This window comes from Helianthus annuus, chromosome 10, assembly GCF_002127325.2.
Source record: "Helianthus annuus cultivar XRQ/B chromosome 10, HanXRQr2.0-SUNRISE, whole genome shotgun sequence".
Classification (NCBI taxonomy): domain Eukaryota; kingdom Viridiplantae; phylum Streptophyta; class Magnoliopsida; order Asterales; family Asteraceae; genus Helianthus; species Helianthus annuus.
This window is the reverse complement of record NC_035442.2, coordinates 156764099-156780313: the sequence shown is the minus strand read 5'-3', so window position 1 is coordinate 156780313 and position 16215 is coordinate 156764099. Positions and strand designations below refer to the sequence as shown.

The following is a 16215-nucleotide window of genomic DNA, read 5'->3' as shown; positions in this document are numbered from 1 at the left end:
TGTGAGTGTCGTTACCCAAACCCGTGATTGGCAACGTTTGGCCATTACCAACAAATATATTAGCATTAATGGAACGAGGTGAGGGAGCAGTTATTTTACCCGAGTCCGGTGTGACATGAGAGGACGCGCCAGTATCCATAGTCCATTGAGGATCATACTGATTCAGAGAAAGCGTGCTGAGGGCAGCTCCAAGCGCAGTGGGATTGAGCGGGTTGACCGGTGGCCCATATGGGGGGCATAAGAAGCAGGCTGTTGTTGTTGGGCTACGAGACCGTACCCGGGAGCGGCTGTTGACTGGTTCGGTGGAGGCGGATATGCAGCAGGGGTTGGTTCGGTGGAGCCGGTGCAGCGGGTCGGGTCCAGTTGGACTGCCACGGGGATTGGGCCGGGTAAGGGCACGGTGGCGGAGTGGGCCACCAGCCATAGCCCGGCGAGGGGGAGCCCGCTGCTTGGGCCAGTGGCGGCTGGGCCATGGTGTTGGGCTGTTGATAAGAGCCTTGTTGCTGCCATTGCTGATAATTTCCCTGGTTGTAACGACCGCGACCACGACCGCCCTGGTAACCACGACCACCACGTCTGCGACCCCTGGTATTCTGGCGGTAGCCATATGGTTCAAATTGTTGAGCTGGGTGAACCGGTGGAGGAGGGGCGGCAGTACCGTCGGCAGGAGGCGGCAGAGGAGGGGCGGCATTACCTGCTGTCTGACCCGTGCGTGGAGCGGCGAAAGCTGAGTGTTGTTGTCGAGCCGCTTGTCTTCGTTGTTCCTGATCAATCATATCCCGAGCATCATCCCACGAAGTGTTGGATTGATTAGTAAACTGAGCAGTGGTATCGAACTCCGGCGGGAGGCCTTGAACCATCTGAAGCACCAGCCTTGATTCAGTAACGGGTTGGTTTACATCGCTGAGTTGTTCAGCGATGTCTTTGAGCTTTTGAAAGTAATCATTGAGCGACGAACAGGAGGCCAATGTGGTTGTTGTAAACGCATGCATGAGAGACGATGCCCGCGAGTTTTTGTTGTTTTGAAAAATCGTCTGGATCTTGTTCCAAGCTTGCTGGGCTGTGGTTTCATAGTCAAGGATTCGGACCAAAAGATCATCGGACAACGTACCATAGATCCACTGCAACACGATCGCGTCGATCTTGGCCCAAGAGTCGTAACTCTCATCATCTTTTGCTGGGGGTTCCGTTCCGTCAATATGGTCGAGTACTTCATAGCCTTTAGCATGAAGTTTGAAGAGTTTTACCCACGAAGTATAGGTAACCTTGACACCGTCTAGGGTTCGAACTTTGTTTTGAATATTCGTTACCGAATAAACCGAGTAAAGAGCCTTCTGATCGGTCGTAACCGATTTGGATCCTGAGTCTTCTTTGTCTTTGGAACCAGCCATGAACACGTCGGATCAGGAAGAAGGTGAGGGTTAGGCGACGGCGGCGGCTTAGGGTTTCAGGATTTTTGGGGCTCTGATACCATAAAAGTATTTACGGTATCTCTTTTATTGATTAACACAATAATACAATACGATATATAGGGATTACAAGGCTAACTAATTCCCTCTAAATATGGAGATACAATCGTTTCTAAACATATAATAATATGGTCCGCTAATACAATGATCAGAACTGGAAAACACAATGAACAAGACAAAAAAACACAATGAACAAATCAAATAACACAATAGACAGATAAAAAAACACAATGCACAGTACAAAAAAACACCAAATTTAGATTAAAAAACACAATATGCAGCAAAAAAAAAAAAAAACAAAATGACCAGAACTGAAGAAACACAGTAAACATACCAAAAGACACAATGAACAAATAAACCAAATGTACTGTACCAAAAGAAACACCATATTTAAACAAAATACACAAAATGCAGCAAAAAAAACACAATGATCAGAACTGAAAAAACACAATGAACAGAACAAAAAACACAATGAACTAACCAAATAACACCATAAACCAAAAAAACACAATGCACAATACAAAAAAAACACCATATTCAAAATGTGCAGCAAAAAAACAATGATTAGAAATGAAAAAAAAACACAATGAACGATACCAAAAACACGATGAACATACCAAATAACACAATGGGCAGGAAAAAAACACAATGCATAGTACAAAAAAAAAATACCATATCCAGACAAAAAAACCAATGAACATCTAATCATTGTGTTTTTTTTTTTCTACATGAACAAAAGCCATTTAAAAAACACACTTAAAATGTGGGTTTTTTTTATTTTTATGTATCAATATCATACTCCTTGGAAAGTAAACAAACATTTGTAAAAATGATGGGAGAAGTGCATGTGCTATGCACGTAAGGAGAGAGAAATACAACATTAATACAATACCCCATTCTTCCAAATTCAATCGGAAATTCCCTCAAATTTTTCATCCTATTTAGTCTCATCCATCCAATCTCAAGACTAAAGATCCAAAATCCTTCCTATCATTTAAAAAAAGAGTTCATTTGTGTTTATTTTTATCCAAAATCCTTCTTTGTTCGTTCATTTTTGTTCAATATACTTTTTGTTCATGTGTATATATGTATGCAGTTATGTACATAGAATATATATGTATATATATATATAGGTAGAGGATCATGTACATTAATCCAGAAGTGTGAGAAGTATATTATAACACTATATATAACAATATATAACACCATATAAACAATGTAGAACACGATGTAACACCATATAACACTATGTAACACTATACAACACAATATAACAAATATAACACTATATTTTGTCTGATAGCATGTCTATGATAGATATATAGTGTTATATATTGTTATATAGTGTTACATAATGTTATATGGTGTTGTATGGTGTTACATAGTGTTATACGGTGTTTATATGGTGTTATATAGTATTATATATAGTGTTATAATACACTTCTCACACTTCTGAATTAATGTACACTATCCCTACCCAATATATATATATATATATATATATATATAGTGTCAGAATTTAGAGCAAACGGTGAAAAGTGTGAGAACGGAGAGAACGGTTATGGATCGCCCGATCAAAACAATCTATGGACTAGATGACGCAGTGGCATTTTCGTAAATAACATAACTTTTATTGTTGTGGCGCGCTTCATTAAGGGTAAAAGGGTCTTTTGACTCCTCTACGCAAAACGCCATCGCATGAAAAATAAAACGCCATTAAATTACCACTTTAACCTACAATAACACACACCATCATAATCTGAAAAATGCCATTAGATATAAAACGCCAAAATTAATTATAATAAAATCCCGTCTAAAAAAAGGGCCAAAAAACATCCTATATATACAACATCTCAGACCTTCCATTAAAACACACAAAACCCCAAACGCCATATTTAATATATACCATTCGTCTTAGAAACGCCAGAAAACCCAAACATCAAATATCCTCTAAACCAAAAATTTTATTTGAAATTCAGTTTGGTTGTCGGTAAGGTTTCGCTCAATGTAATGGACAAAATCCTTAAGTGGGGATATTGTCCATTTCATTGAGTAAAATCTTATTGACTTTATCCTCAACTTTCATCCAATTTATAACGCCAAAATATACAAAAACATTATTCAGGTTTGTTGTCAATAAAGTTTAGTTGTATGGGATGGACAACATTGTCAGATATCTTTCTTAACTGAGGGTTAACAATGTTATCCATCACCATACAACAAAACATTATTGATTTAGCATGATCAAACTTAAAGTTTTAAGGTGCTTTTATTTAGTGGCGTTCTTTTTCTCGGTAAAACACCAAAAAAGTTAAAAAAATCAAACATCGTTCATTGGAAATTCAAAGATCGTTGGCTGAAGGGTGTAAACTCAATAACATTTTGCTGCATGAGATGGACAAATATTCAAGAAAAAGCGGCTGATTTCAGACTTTGTGCTTCCACACGGCGACAAAACAACTACTTTAAAAAACAAAAATAAAAAAAATCATACGAAAGTCGAAACAGCCAGTGAAGATGCTTCAGAAGAAGAAAGAGACTGGTGACAGTGAAGATTTGGAAGATCAATATATATTTTTTTAAGTTTTTTTCAATTGATTGTATATAATAACAACGTCATATGTGATAAAAACGCCACACAACCAAATGCTTATCAAAATGCCACACATGCCATAAAACGCCACAAAAACTACTAAACCATAATAAAATTACTTTGGACAGGTATTTTAAAACACCCAAAAAATAAAAATAAAATAAAATAAATAAAAACAAAACTTTAAAATGTAACTAGAAACAGTAACTACAAAACAGTAAAACTGAAGAGAGGGAAAATTTATTATATTAGAATCTACAACGCCAAACTTGAAAGATGGGACGTGTTACCGACTTCAGAGATAAATCTTATCAAAAACAATAACTACAAACAGTAAGTAACTGAAACGACGAATACTTTATTATAATAATGCACCGCCTAACTTACGCACCAAAAAGACATCCTATAAAATGATACATCTCAGCAACTTCCATTTGATCAAACCAAAAAAACAAACGCCAATACTACTAAATACCACTCACTGTAAAACGCCAAAAAATTAAAAAAAAAATCAAAGATAGCTAATATGCTTTCTTGGATATTCAGTATTGTTCTTCGTGAAGTTTCACTGAATGGATTGTTAGCTGACGGGAGTAACTCAGTAAGATTTTGCTGCATGAGATGGAGTAATATTCAAGAAAAATATACGGATGACAGTCATATGTCATTTTGTATTCTTTGTTCTTGAAGAAGGCTTGGATGAGGAGAAGAGATCAATGACACTGAAGAGTGGGATGATTATAAAGATGAAGATCAAGTTGAAGAACAAAGCGAAAAAAACCCACCCACACGTCATACATATGTCCCCAAACATCCACAAAAAGCCAATTCAACAGACAAGCAAGAAAAATAATCAAACTGATGGGTTTGTTAAGTTTTACCTAAAACGTCATATATTTGATGACAGTTCTTGTAGTATTAAAGAAGAGAGAGACTGATGACAGTGAAGATTGTGAAGAGAGACCCGATTAGGATTTTTAATTTATTTTTTTCGTTTCTATTTTTTTCCCTGTGGTTGTAATATAATTTTAGAATTGTAAAATGCCAAAATAATAGAACAATGGGTCATCTTGTCTAAAACGCCTTGAAAAACGTCATTCAGAGAGAGAGATTTGAAAAAACGCCATAAATGCCATAACGCCATAAACGCCAAAATGTTAATACAATGAAACCATTAAAAACGCCATATAAGTATTGAATTTGGTTAAAGCCAAAAATCTTAAACCCCAAAAATAAATCAATATTGTGAAAAAGCGGAATTGGAAAAGCGGAAGATAAAATGATAAAAAAGCCCCTCTGCCCTTCTCTATGTCGCGTGACACGTGTTGGGCCAGGTTGCGTTCTCACCGTTCTCACACTTTTGGGCGTTTTCTCCTGATTCCGTTTCTATATATATATATATATATATATATATATATAGAGAGAGAGAGAGAGAGAGAGAGTGTGTGTGTGTGTGGGAATCCTACGGAAAGTGTGTTTTTCCTAGAAAGTCTAGGAAGCGATCTGGGTCATCCAATGAGTGTGTTTAATGGTTGAGATCATCTTGGTGGCATTTTGGTAATATGTGTTTCTTAAAAATAGGATTATTTAATTAATCAGGGGTAGATATGTCATTTAGCTTATTTAAATATGGAAATAATTGTCATTCCATAACCACCCCACATTTCATGTGATTCTCTCTCTCTCTCTCTCTCCCTTTCTCTCTCTCTCTCTCTCTTCCTTCTATCCTTCATGAAGAAACACATCAAGAAAACACATCGTATTAATCTTCTTGCTGTTAAAACACAGCGTCAAGAAATCCTCCAGCATGGATGGTAAAACACAGCGTATGAATCTGCTTGCTGTTAAAACACAACTGTATGAATCTGAATGCTAAAACACAACCGTATGAATCTGCTTGCTGTTAAAACACAACTGTATGAATCTGAATGCTAAAACACAACTGTATGAAACTGCTTGCTGTTAAAACACAACAGTATGAATCTGCTTGCTGTTAAAACATGTTAAAACACAACTGTATGAATCTGCTTGCTGTTAAAACACAACTGTATGAATCTGAATGCTAAAACACAACTGTATGAATCTGCTTGCTGTTAAAACACAACTGTATGAATCTGAATGCTAAAACACAACTGTATGAATCTGCTTGCTGTTAAAACACAACTGTAAGAATCTGAATGCTAAAAAACAACTGTATGAATCTGCTTGCTGCTAAAACACAACTGTCTTAATTTGCTTGCTGTTAAAACACATCGTCAAGAAAACGGAGATGATACGAATAGTATTTAAATGGTGATGATGAACTCGGAGATGATGGAGATGGAGAAGTGTTTGATGATGACGAAGACGAAGAAGGAGAAGGTTGTGAAATACAAAAAATCTTGGAGAAACAGTTTCCATAATTATAGGCATTGTTAGTTAATGAGAGATAAAATTCTAAAAATAAAATAAAATGTCAAATTACACAAGTGCCCTTTTAGTTAAAATCCCTCCATGCCACGTGTCATATTCTTATTGCTTCCTAGACTTTCTAGGAAAAACCCACTTTCTACCCAACTCCTCCTCCTCCTCCTCCTCTCTCTCTCTCTCTCTCTCTCTCTATATATATATATATATATATATATATATATATAGGGTGGGTTAACGTACAATATTTCTTAACGTACAAGATGAAGTTACGCGCGTTACAAAACTCAAAACCCTAATCACGCATGTTATAAAACTAATTGTGCATGTTATAATTTCATCTCGTACGTATTATACGTTAAGAGATATAATATTTTACACTTTCATATTATATATATATAGGGAAGGGTTAAGTGGAAAACCTCATCTTTTTAAGAAAACCCTGAAAACCCTAGATTCACCCTTGATTTCATTTCACTTTAATAGATCAATGGCTCTCCTTTTTTGATGTATATATTAGATTTAAATTAATGCATAAAGGGCATTTTGGGTAGTAAAAAAGACTTTTTGAGCATTGGAAATCAAAAACCCATCTGCCATGTTGTAGTGTCAAATCAAATAAGAGATTTCAAAATCATATCCCTCTTTCTCTCTCCCACTCTCTACTCATAATTATCACATCTCTTTCCTCCCCCCACCCCACAAACGTGAAGAAGAACGAGAAGATGGTCTCATTTCAGAATTAAAATATCTACCTTCAAGATTTCAAGAAATACTAATCCTAGATCTAGAAGTGATCCCACCAAACACTAATCCAAGAAACACTACTCCCAGATCTACCTTCAAGATTCCAAGAAATGCAAGTGACAGGGCGTTGAAAATGCAAGTACAGAGCGATTTACGTATATACCTGCTCGTGTCACGCCAGAAAACTCATGGTTTCTCCTTACGATAAAAGTGTGTATTTAGAAAAAGAATTTATCATGGTTTCTCTACGTGTTAATTCCTAACTATTGCAGCTGCCAACAATTCATTTGGAGATATACACATTGTATGTATGGATAGGAATAGTCGAAGAGAAGTCAATAACCTTTATTAAAAGATTCTTTACAGTATGTCTTTAACTTTTGATTTTCTTTTCTACATCTCGTACTGCTCTAAAAGAACATAAAAGAACACATGATTCTCTCAAAGATAGTAACTAATTAACTTAGTTTGAATCTTATTTATTTTTTTCATAACTTATAAAATATAAGGTTTTATAAATTTTGAAAATCTCATTGTGATGAGCTAATTTTCCTCTACGCATTAAACTAACTTTTATAAAAAACGGAGCAGGGTCAAAAAATAATATACTTTATTTATTATTATTAACGTCTCTTTTAATAGGAAATGCTCGTCTAAATATCTCATATCTCTAGAAGCCATTCTACGTCTTACTTACTCGCTTGCACATTTTGTAATATGAAACGAGCCATTTATGGTAACACATGTACCGGTAATTTTGGAATATATAATATGAAACAGGTCATTTGTTGTGCACATTTTGGAATATATAACATGTGTTAAGCTTCTGTTATAATCTTTTTGTAACCTGACATGTATTCATGTATAAGCTAGTGGTTTACAAAACACGATGATGTGTATATACTGATCTAACATGTGTTACAATTTGTCTGTTTGGAACATTTAGTTGCTTAACATGTGATAAGGGTGAATACAGTCGACGGAGGCGATGGGTTTAATGGTGAGCTTAGTTAAAATCGTAGTATTGTTGTAACCCCACTTGTATACATATGATAACATGTGTTAAGCATCCATTATAATCTTGTTGTAACCCGACTTGTATTCATGTATATGAAAGTGGTAGTTAACTTTAGAAGTTTGCGTAACATGTGTTAAATAAATTAATGGACGGACCAAAGATCATTGCCTTTGATTTGTTTGACTGCCAAATAATTAATAGTGGGAGTTTGAAGTTTGCCTAACAGTTTGAAAAATTATATTAAGGTTATTGGATTAATGGTAAAATCAGTTAAGATTATTAGATTAGCTTTTTGAAAAATGTAAAACATATTGTTAGTGTATGAATATGAACTTCTATAACGTGGTTAGGTAATTTCAGAAGTTTGCCTAACATGTGTTAAACGAGTAATGGACAGACCAAAGATCATTTTGGTTACAAATAGTTGGAAATTGCCTATCAATGTGAACTGGTCTAACATGTGTTAAAATGGTTATGAAAAAAAATGTTGCCTTGTATAGTTCTGGCTGTGGAAGTACATTAATTTTTGGGTAGTTAAACTTTGGAAGTTTGCCTAACATGTGTTAAACAAGTAATGGACAGACCAAAGATCATTCGGCTTGATTTGTTGGTCTGCCAAAGAATTAATGGTCTGATTACAGTACACTGCCTAACATGTGTTAATTGGCAGAGAAAAAAAAACATTGCGGCTGATAATTCTGGCAAAGGAAGGCAAAGAACCCGTGGTTAGTTATGATGAGGATGTTGCGACACCATGAAGAAAAGCTTCGTAGAGATGAAGGACAAGGGGTAGTTAGGATGTGGTAAGTGGTTAAAGTTGTGATAACCTTTTGACCCTATGTTTGTAGGCCACGTACTAAGGTCGTTTTCTTGTTCTTTTATTATCAGTATTTTTTTTTTGGGGGAATGGGTTGATGTCACGGCTCCGTAGTCGATCCATTGTTTCAGGTGCGGTTGTAACCTAGTAGTAGAATGTGTGCTTAAGTTGGCTAGTTGTGGAGTTTAATTCTATAACCTGATGTGACTTAATATATAAGTTATTGATGTAGTTAAGAACCTTTTGTGTTGATCCTTTACAGTTAAAAAAAACCCCAGGTACAGGGCTAACATGTGTTAAGATCTGTTTTGATGCTGTTGTAAAATATAAACCAAAACCACAATTATCCATGCATATAATAATAAGATAGGCCTGTTAATACCTGTTGGGGACAGGTATATTTGGATTATTGCATTAAAAAATGTCAAATAACAAAAAAAAAACATATGGACCGGCGACATTAACTCGGATGTTGGTGGATTTGTCTCCATGGCCATTAATGGAGAAATTATAATTTGGAGGAGAAGATGAAATATGCACTTTCTCTTTCTGTTAAAAGAAGATATAAATTATACATATGAAAAGAAAGTGAGGATGAACAGTAAATGAAATATTTTAAAGATTTGTTTTTTAGTAATATTTTATTTAGTCTTTATTTGATTTTTTTATTAATAATATTTATATATTATTTTAGGTACTCTTCAATTAATATAAATTTTTAAATAATTATGCACGTTAATTTTTTATAAATAATCTAAATACACATCTATGTATTTTTTTCAACATTCCGATATAAATCTTATTAAAGATGGATATCGTGCTGCCATCATACCGAAAACAAAACGACTAAACAACATAAGTGTTGGTATTCATATTTATGGTTTTTAGTAAATCTTGTTGAAAGTAGACACTGTGTCGCTATTGTACCGAACGTAAAACTGAACGAACAACATCAATATTTGGTACCGGTATTTATATTTATATTTTTGTTTTTAGTTTCAATGATAGTATCACCATTAAATTGTATTGTACCATATTGAGACGGACCCAACGACATCGGTATTGGTATTGGCACCCTGTTCGTTTTATGGTTTTCAGTCGATGTAGAGCAAATGTTGATTGCAATACCAAATGCATGTATTGTGTGAGTACGAAATAAACCGAATCAATACCGATCAAGATCCCAACGCGAAGCGCCGGAGAAATAAACTAGTTATTATGATGATAAAGTAATATAAATTCCATACACATTTAATACATTATACATTATTTTTTCTTAAGCAAGACGTAATTTGTAACCCCCTCCCTGTTGATTGCAAGTCGATATGATAGATTTTAGATTTTTTTTTTCTTCTTTTACCGGTTTATGATGCTTTATATAAAACTTATGTTAACCAAATGAAGTTGATAAAAGTTTGGGTTTAAAAAAAAGCTAGAATGTGGTGTATACAACTACAACGTAAAGGGTTATTTGCGATGGTGAAATCAGTTGCAACATAGTTTCCACTAGTTAAAATGAAATGAAATAGGGTAAAAGAAATATGTGGTGGCTGATTTGAACACATGAGTTGATTGGCATTAAATGATCATGTCAGATCAAATTGGGAAAATAACTTGGGTTGGGAAATTACTGATATAACCTTGAGAGCAAAAAGGATTAACAAGGGACTATGGCAACGTGGATTAATATAGGCCACAAGTAAGGTTTCCTAAGTTTTCTAAGTAAATGGGGTTTTTTACATAGCATTATCCTATATATATATATATATATATATATATATATATATATGGAATGGTTAAAAAGGTAGTTTTGCAGAAAAAATGTAGAAATTATATGCACCATTAATTAAAAGAAATCAATGATTCAGATGAGGTAGAAAATTTAAAAGGTTGGGGGTAATTTTAGAAAAATGCTATATATGAGGACTTTTTTTATGTTCTACCATCATTTTAACTTACATTATTTTACCATCTGACATTTTTTAAAAGAAATTACACCATAAATGTCACACCCCAACCGATAGCGGAAACATTAGAGTGAGACGAAAACAAGATTGCAAGAGACTTCATAACACTACTTGTGACAATATTTAATAAATCAAAATTTCATTTCATTACTAAATCCAGTACATAGTTCGAAAGCAAATTGCAACAACATATCAAGAAACAAAATTACAACATAGGTACTAATTTAAAGGTGCTTTTCTAGTCTTCCTACTAGATTTCATTCATTCATCATCATCATCAATTTCCTGTAATACGTGTTAAAGTATAGATCAATACAAAAATATTGGCAAGCATACAAGTTTAAATACTAGCATAAGTATAAAAGTCTAAACGAATCCACATGGCAAAGTTCGGATACTATGAACCTAACATGGAAATACTATCATGCAACTATAATTGTCAACCCAAGATTCCCACTAGCGTAATCCTATCATAGCAACGATAAGACCCTTTTGTTTACTTAACATGACCTTAAGAATATGGGCGGTGTATTAATCCTATAGCGTATATGTTCAAGTATATCGTATCAAGCATGTATATTAGATTGTTTGTTTGTAAGCATGTTTATAAGTTTATGTGTACGTTTTTTATAAGTTACACGTATTGCACCCAAAAGTGTTAAAATAAGAACGGGTCATGTATACTCATGGTTTTGCGTAGCTTTCCGATTAAACCGAGAGTTGATGAGTCGTTGGGATGGGAACACCGAAGTTACCCTATAGGGGGAACGAAGGTGTGTTAGTATTCGGATTTGGTGGAAGATTTGGATTCGGAATTTAAGTATATAAAAGTATAAGTACACGAAAGTATATCTTGTCTAAATACTTGTTTTAACACTAAGTTCTTATGTGATTTCATGGGTCCTAATTTTCCCATTAGAATCAAAACCGAGGAGTTTAGAACGAAGACAATGTAACCTATGTTCATGACATATAACCATAATCCAGTTAATATCACAAATTTGATTACATATATAGTGTAAGTATCTATAGAAAACCCACTTTAATTTAGAAAACCCGGGAAACTCAAAGCTCCCGATGTTTTTTTATTTTGAAAAAATTTACACATGTTATATACATGTTTTTAAGGGTTTTGGGCAAAAAGATCAAAAAAGCGCCGAGTAGATATTTTAAAAAAAAAATAAACAAGTTTTGGTGTAACACATGTTACAAATATGTGAGATGAATGTAGCATGTGTTACACCAAAACTTGTTTATTTTTTTAAAAAATATTTACTCGGCGCTTTTTGATTTTTTTGCCCAAAACCCTTAAAAACATGTATATAACATGTGTAATTTTTTTCAAAAAAAAAACATCGGGAGCTTTGAGTTTCCCGGGTTTTCTAAATTAAAGTGGGTTTTCTATACATCATTCCCCTATATATGTATATATTATAAGTTAATATTTGTCCATCATATAATATCATAGAATTCATGTAAGTCAAGCATGGAGGTGTGTATACCTCTTTGTATGATTCACCAAAGCACAAAGTTTACCAACTTAGTTGGTAAACCCGTTTGGTCATGAATAGAAATAAAATACAACTATCTACCAAGTTCATCAAGTAGTCAAGTATGGACAACCCGGGGGTTTCATACCCATCATGGAAAATGTTGGAGATGCGGCGGGGTTGTGTTACTTTAGGACTAGGAAACTACTTGGAATATCATGATAAAATATCAAATGAGGTGGTGGAATGAGTTTGGATAGCCAAGGCTTCCATGTTTCACACCTTTACCAAAAAACACAAGTCTTGCCTCATGAACTATGGTAGACTTGGATGGTTTCATCACTTGTGGGTTGTCTAAACCCTATCAAAACAGAAAGTTTATGAGGTTCTTGGACCTCTAAACTTATGAGAATCAACCTTAAACAAGTCAGATAATCATATATGAGATTAGAGACAAGTTAGGTGTAAGATTCTTACAAAAGTTAAATGTAAACAAGTATAAGCAAAGTTCTTCTTCAAAACAGAAAGTTGGACCTCAAAATGGTGATGTTCCACCTTAGTCATGGTAAACTTGTGGAAACACTCCTAGAGGTGTTCCAAGCTTTCATATGGAAGAAAGAATGAAGAAAAGATGAAGAAAAGTGATCTTGAACTCACTTTTAGAACTTGGATAATTCTACTAAGTCTTGTGTTTGCAACTAATTAAGAGTGTATTTGGGAGTATAGAGGAGCTTGGAAAGTGAAAATGGTGAGATGGAGGCTTGTCTATATAGAGATGAGGTAGGGTTTTGTGTTAAAGGAAGTTAAATGGTGATTGGGGAGGAGAAAGTTTACCAATGCAAGAGCAGAAAACAATTTTCCGCGGATCGATAACCTTGGCGTCACGCGACGGTAGGAGAGAGAGGGGGTCGCGCGACGTGGAGCCCCTTTGTTCCATTGAAGTCTCGTTTTTCACATTTTGGCCCCTGAACTTTGATTTCCTTATTATTTTATGCAATAACTTTCATAACTAGTATGTTTTTAAGTATGTAAAACGTACTATAATTTGAAAATCGTGCATGCGTGTATGAATAATTGTACTTATATAAAGTGTTGATTTGCAAGTAAACACGTATTTAATTGATTGATTGTACGAATAATAAGTATATGTATAAAATATGAATTTCATTATGATCAAAGTCTCGAATTACAAAATTGGAAATGGAATACGAACATGATACGAATACAAGTTTCCGTAAATAGAAATACGATTATACTTTCTAAATAAGGAAAGTAAAAAAATGCGAAGCGTTACAATAAAATATTAAGCATATTTTATTTTCTGTTTGAGTATAATATCACTACATTTTAAAATATAACATTTTTAGAAAACTACAATACGTTATACGAAATTGTTTTGTTTTACCATTATATAGTATAATTTTGTAACATGATTTGGCAATATGATGTTGTACCAATAGCTTAATTGGTGTTCCTAGCAGTTGATGTAGTACCTTTAGGTACAATGTTTCTAACTTTTTTCTTATAACACGCGTCTGTGCTCCTCTTTTCATAAGATACCACGCGTCATCTTCTCTCTAATCCCATACGCACACCTCCTAATCCCCCCAAATCCACCCAGACGTCGGTTCCCCTCACAATCCATCTTCTCCGACAACGGAAATGCTGGCGGAGTCAAACTGTCAGGCTGGCGTTGATGTTATTTTTTACGGTGTGACGGTGTGCGATATCGATGGTCAGGCAGCGTATTCTGGACAGGTAGCATCAGCGTCGGAGTTACGAATGGCCTCGTCGATTCACTGTTGATGCAATCGATGAAGACCAAGGTTCGATTGTTTATACCATTATGAATTACATATCTAGGTTTGATTGTTATTAATTATTTGACCTAATTGCAAATTAAGTATCAACTAAATGCCGGATTAGTATGATGATGGGCTGAGGATGAAAGATGGCGGCAACAGTGACAGAAAACCTTATAGCAACGGAAAACGTATTACGGTTTGTTGCTTTTGCATATTTAGGTTTAGGGTTGCGATTCATTGGGCTTTGCATAAACTACATGGGTTTCAAGTGCTTTATTGAAACACTTATGGGTATATTAAAATCGGGAATTTGTTTTTGTTCTATTCTTGAATCAATGTATGCATAAAAGTTCTGTTCAAAATTTTAAATAAACCTAAAAGAAAACTTGGGGATTTTCAGTGTAGAAAATAGAGTTTGGTACAGAAACCTTAACCTTATAGAATAGGCGAACGCTTTGTTTAGATTTGAAGTTGTTTATAACCATTTCTTTTATAAAAAGTCTGGGATTTGGTGCCGATTTCTTACCCAGAGAGTTTGTGTTGCTAGATACAATACATACATTCGATGAAAACTTTAGTCATGCTCGATGGGAACTGGTAAATTTAAAATACACAAATGACCTACAATCGTGACTAATTTGACCCGTTTCCCTTAGCTAACCCGCATTCCACTCTTCACACGACCCGCCCCGGTGCTTATGGTATGGACCATTAGATGAACTGTCGTTATGTTATGCACATTAATCAATCAATTTGGGGTAAGCTGTGTGATACAGATACCTTATCTTTGATATGCTCTTTGTGGAAGATACATACGAAAATTAACTGTTGTCATTGTGCATCTTATACATAAATTATTTTACCATTATAAATATGACAATGCCATTATATTTGTGTTATTTACCTGTATAATGGAATATGTGTTATGTTTAGTAAACAACACAATTATACGATATAACATGTTATATTTTGAGTGCGTAAACACAAATACCTCTTGGCCTTAAAAACCATCAATATACACGTGACTTTTTATCATGCATTCCTACCATTTTTAGGCAAAACTCTCTTTTTTAGTGGAACTACTACTATGAAGTTTGTTTATACACCCTTCACGAATTGAACAGAGTTGGTTAATATTGGTCAATTTGGGTCATTAATGGTCAATACAAGTCAATTAGAATGATGATAGTCAGTTATGATTGATGTTTATTTGAGCCGATTACTTGACCTGACAAAAAACAAAGACTTTGAAACTTAGAGCACCTACGGATGCCCGTCCAAAACCAATCCTCAACTCTAGACTTTGCCAACCATTGGAGGTGATATCTAGGCTTATTAACCCCCGAACCGTCGGATTCGGTATCCGAATGCATACGAGGATGGTTTCTTAGTAATTATCAGGACGACGAGATATGAGTAAATCTTTTATCGTTTATAACATGGTATTCTTGAAGGGCCTCGATAATCGTTGCTGCCTTGTTCTGCCATCATCGCAAGCCATCACGATGTAGAAGGGTTCATGAAATATGCACACCTTCACGAACAAAGTCGTAAACCTTGAAACATCTTGGTGCGAAGATCGATTGATTTCACTTACACGTTGATGGAATTATTGAAATAAGGTTGTTCTAAACGCAACGGCTCCTAGTCTATTATCAGACACGTTAACCCAAGATGTGACCAAAGTTATGTCTTCATCTTTAATCCAAGATCGTCTTGTCATTTTTTATGAGTCTTTGTAGTGAATTGTAAGTTGAGAAATGCACATGTGGGTTGAAACACGAATAAATGTATAGCTAGTAAAGAAGTAGTCATTGCAAAAGTATTCGTTTGAAAAAATAGCCGTTACAAAAGTAGTCATTTGAACAAATAGCGTTTGAAAAATTAAATATTCTTTTTAATA

The 16215-nt window shown here is 34.7% G+C and overlaps 1 protein-coding gene across 1 annotated transcript; it reads right to left on the bottom strand.

The window, feature by feature from the left end:
* Positions 1-263: 263 nt before the first annotated feature.
* LOC110883003 lies at positions 264-1391 on the bottom strand. Its single transcript, XM_022130869.1, has one exon. The coding sequence runs from the start codon at positions 1389-1391 to the stop codon at positions 264-266; it is 1128 nt and encodes a 375-aa protein (XP_021986561.1).
* Positions 1392-16215: the final 14824 nt, after the last annotated feature.

Excerpts from the sequence above, each read along its gene's own strand:
- LOC110883003 (XM_022130869.1), bottom strand. The coding sequence starts at position 1,391 with ATGGCTGGTTCCAAAGACAAAGAAGACTCAGGATCCAAATCGGTTACG.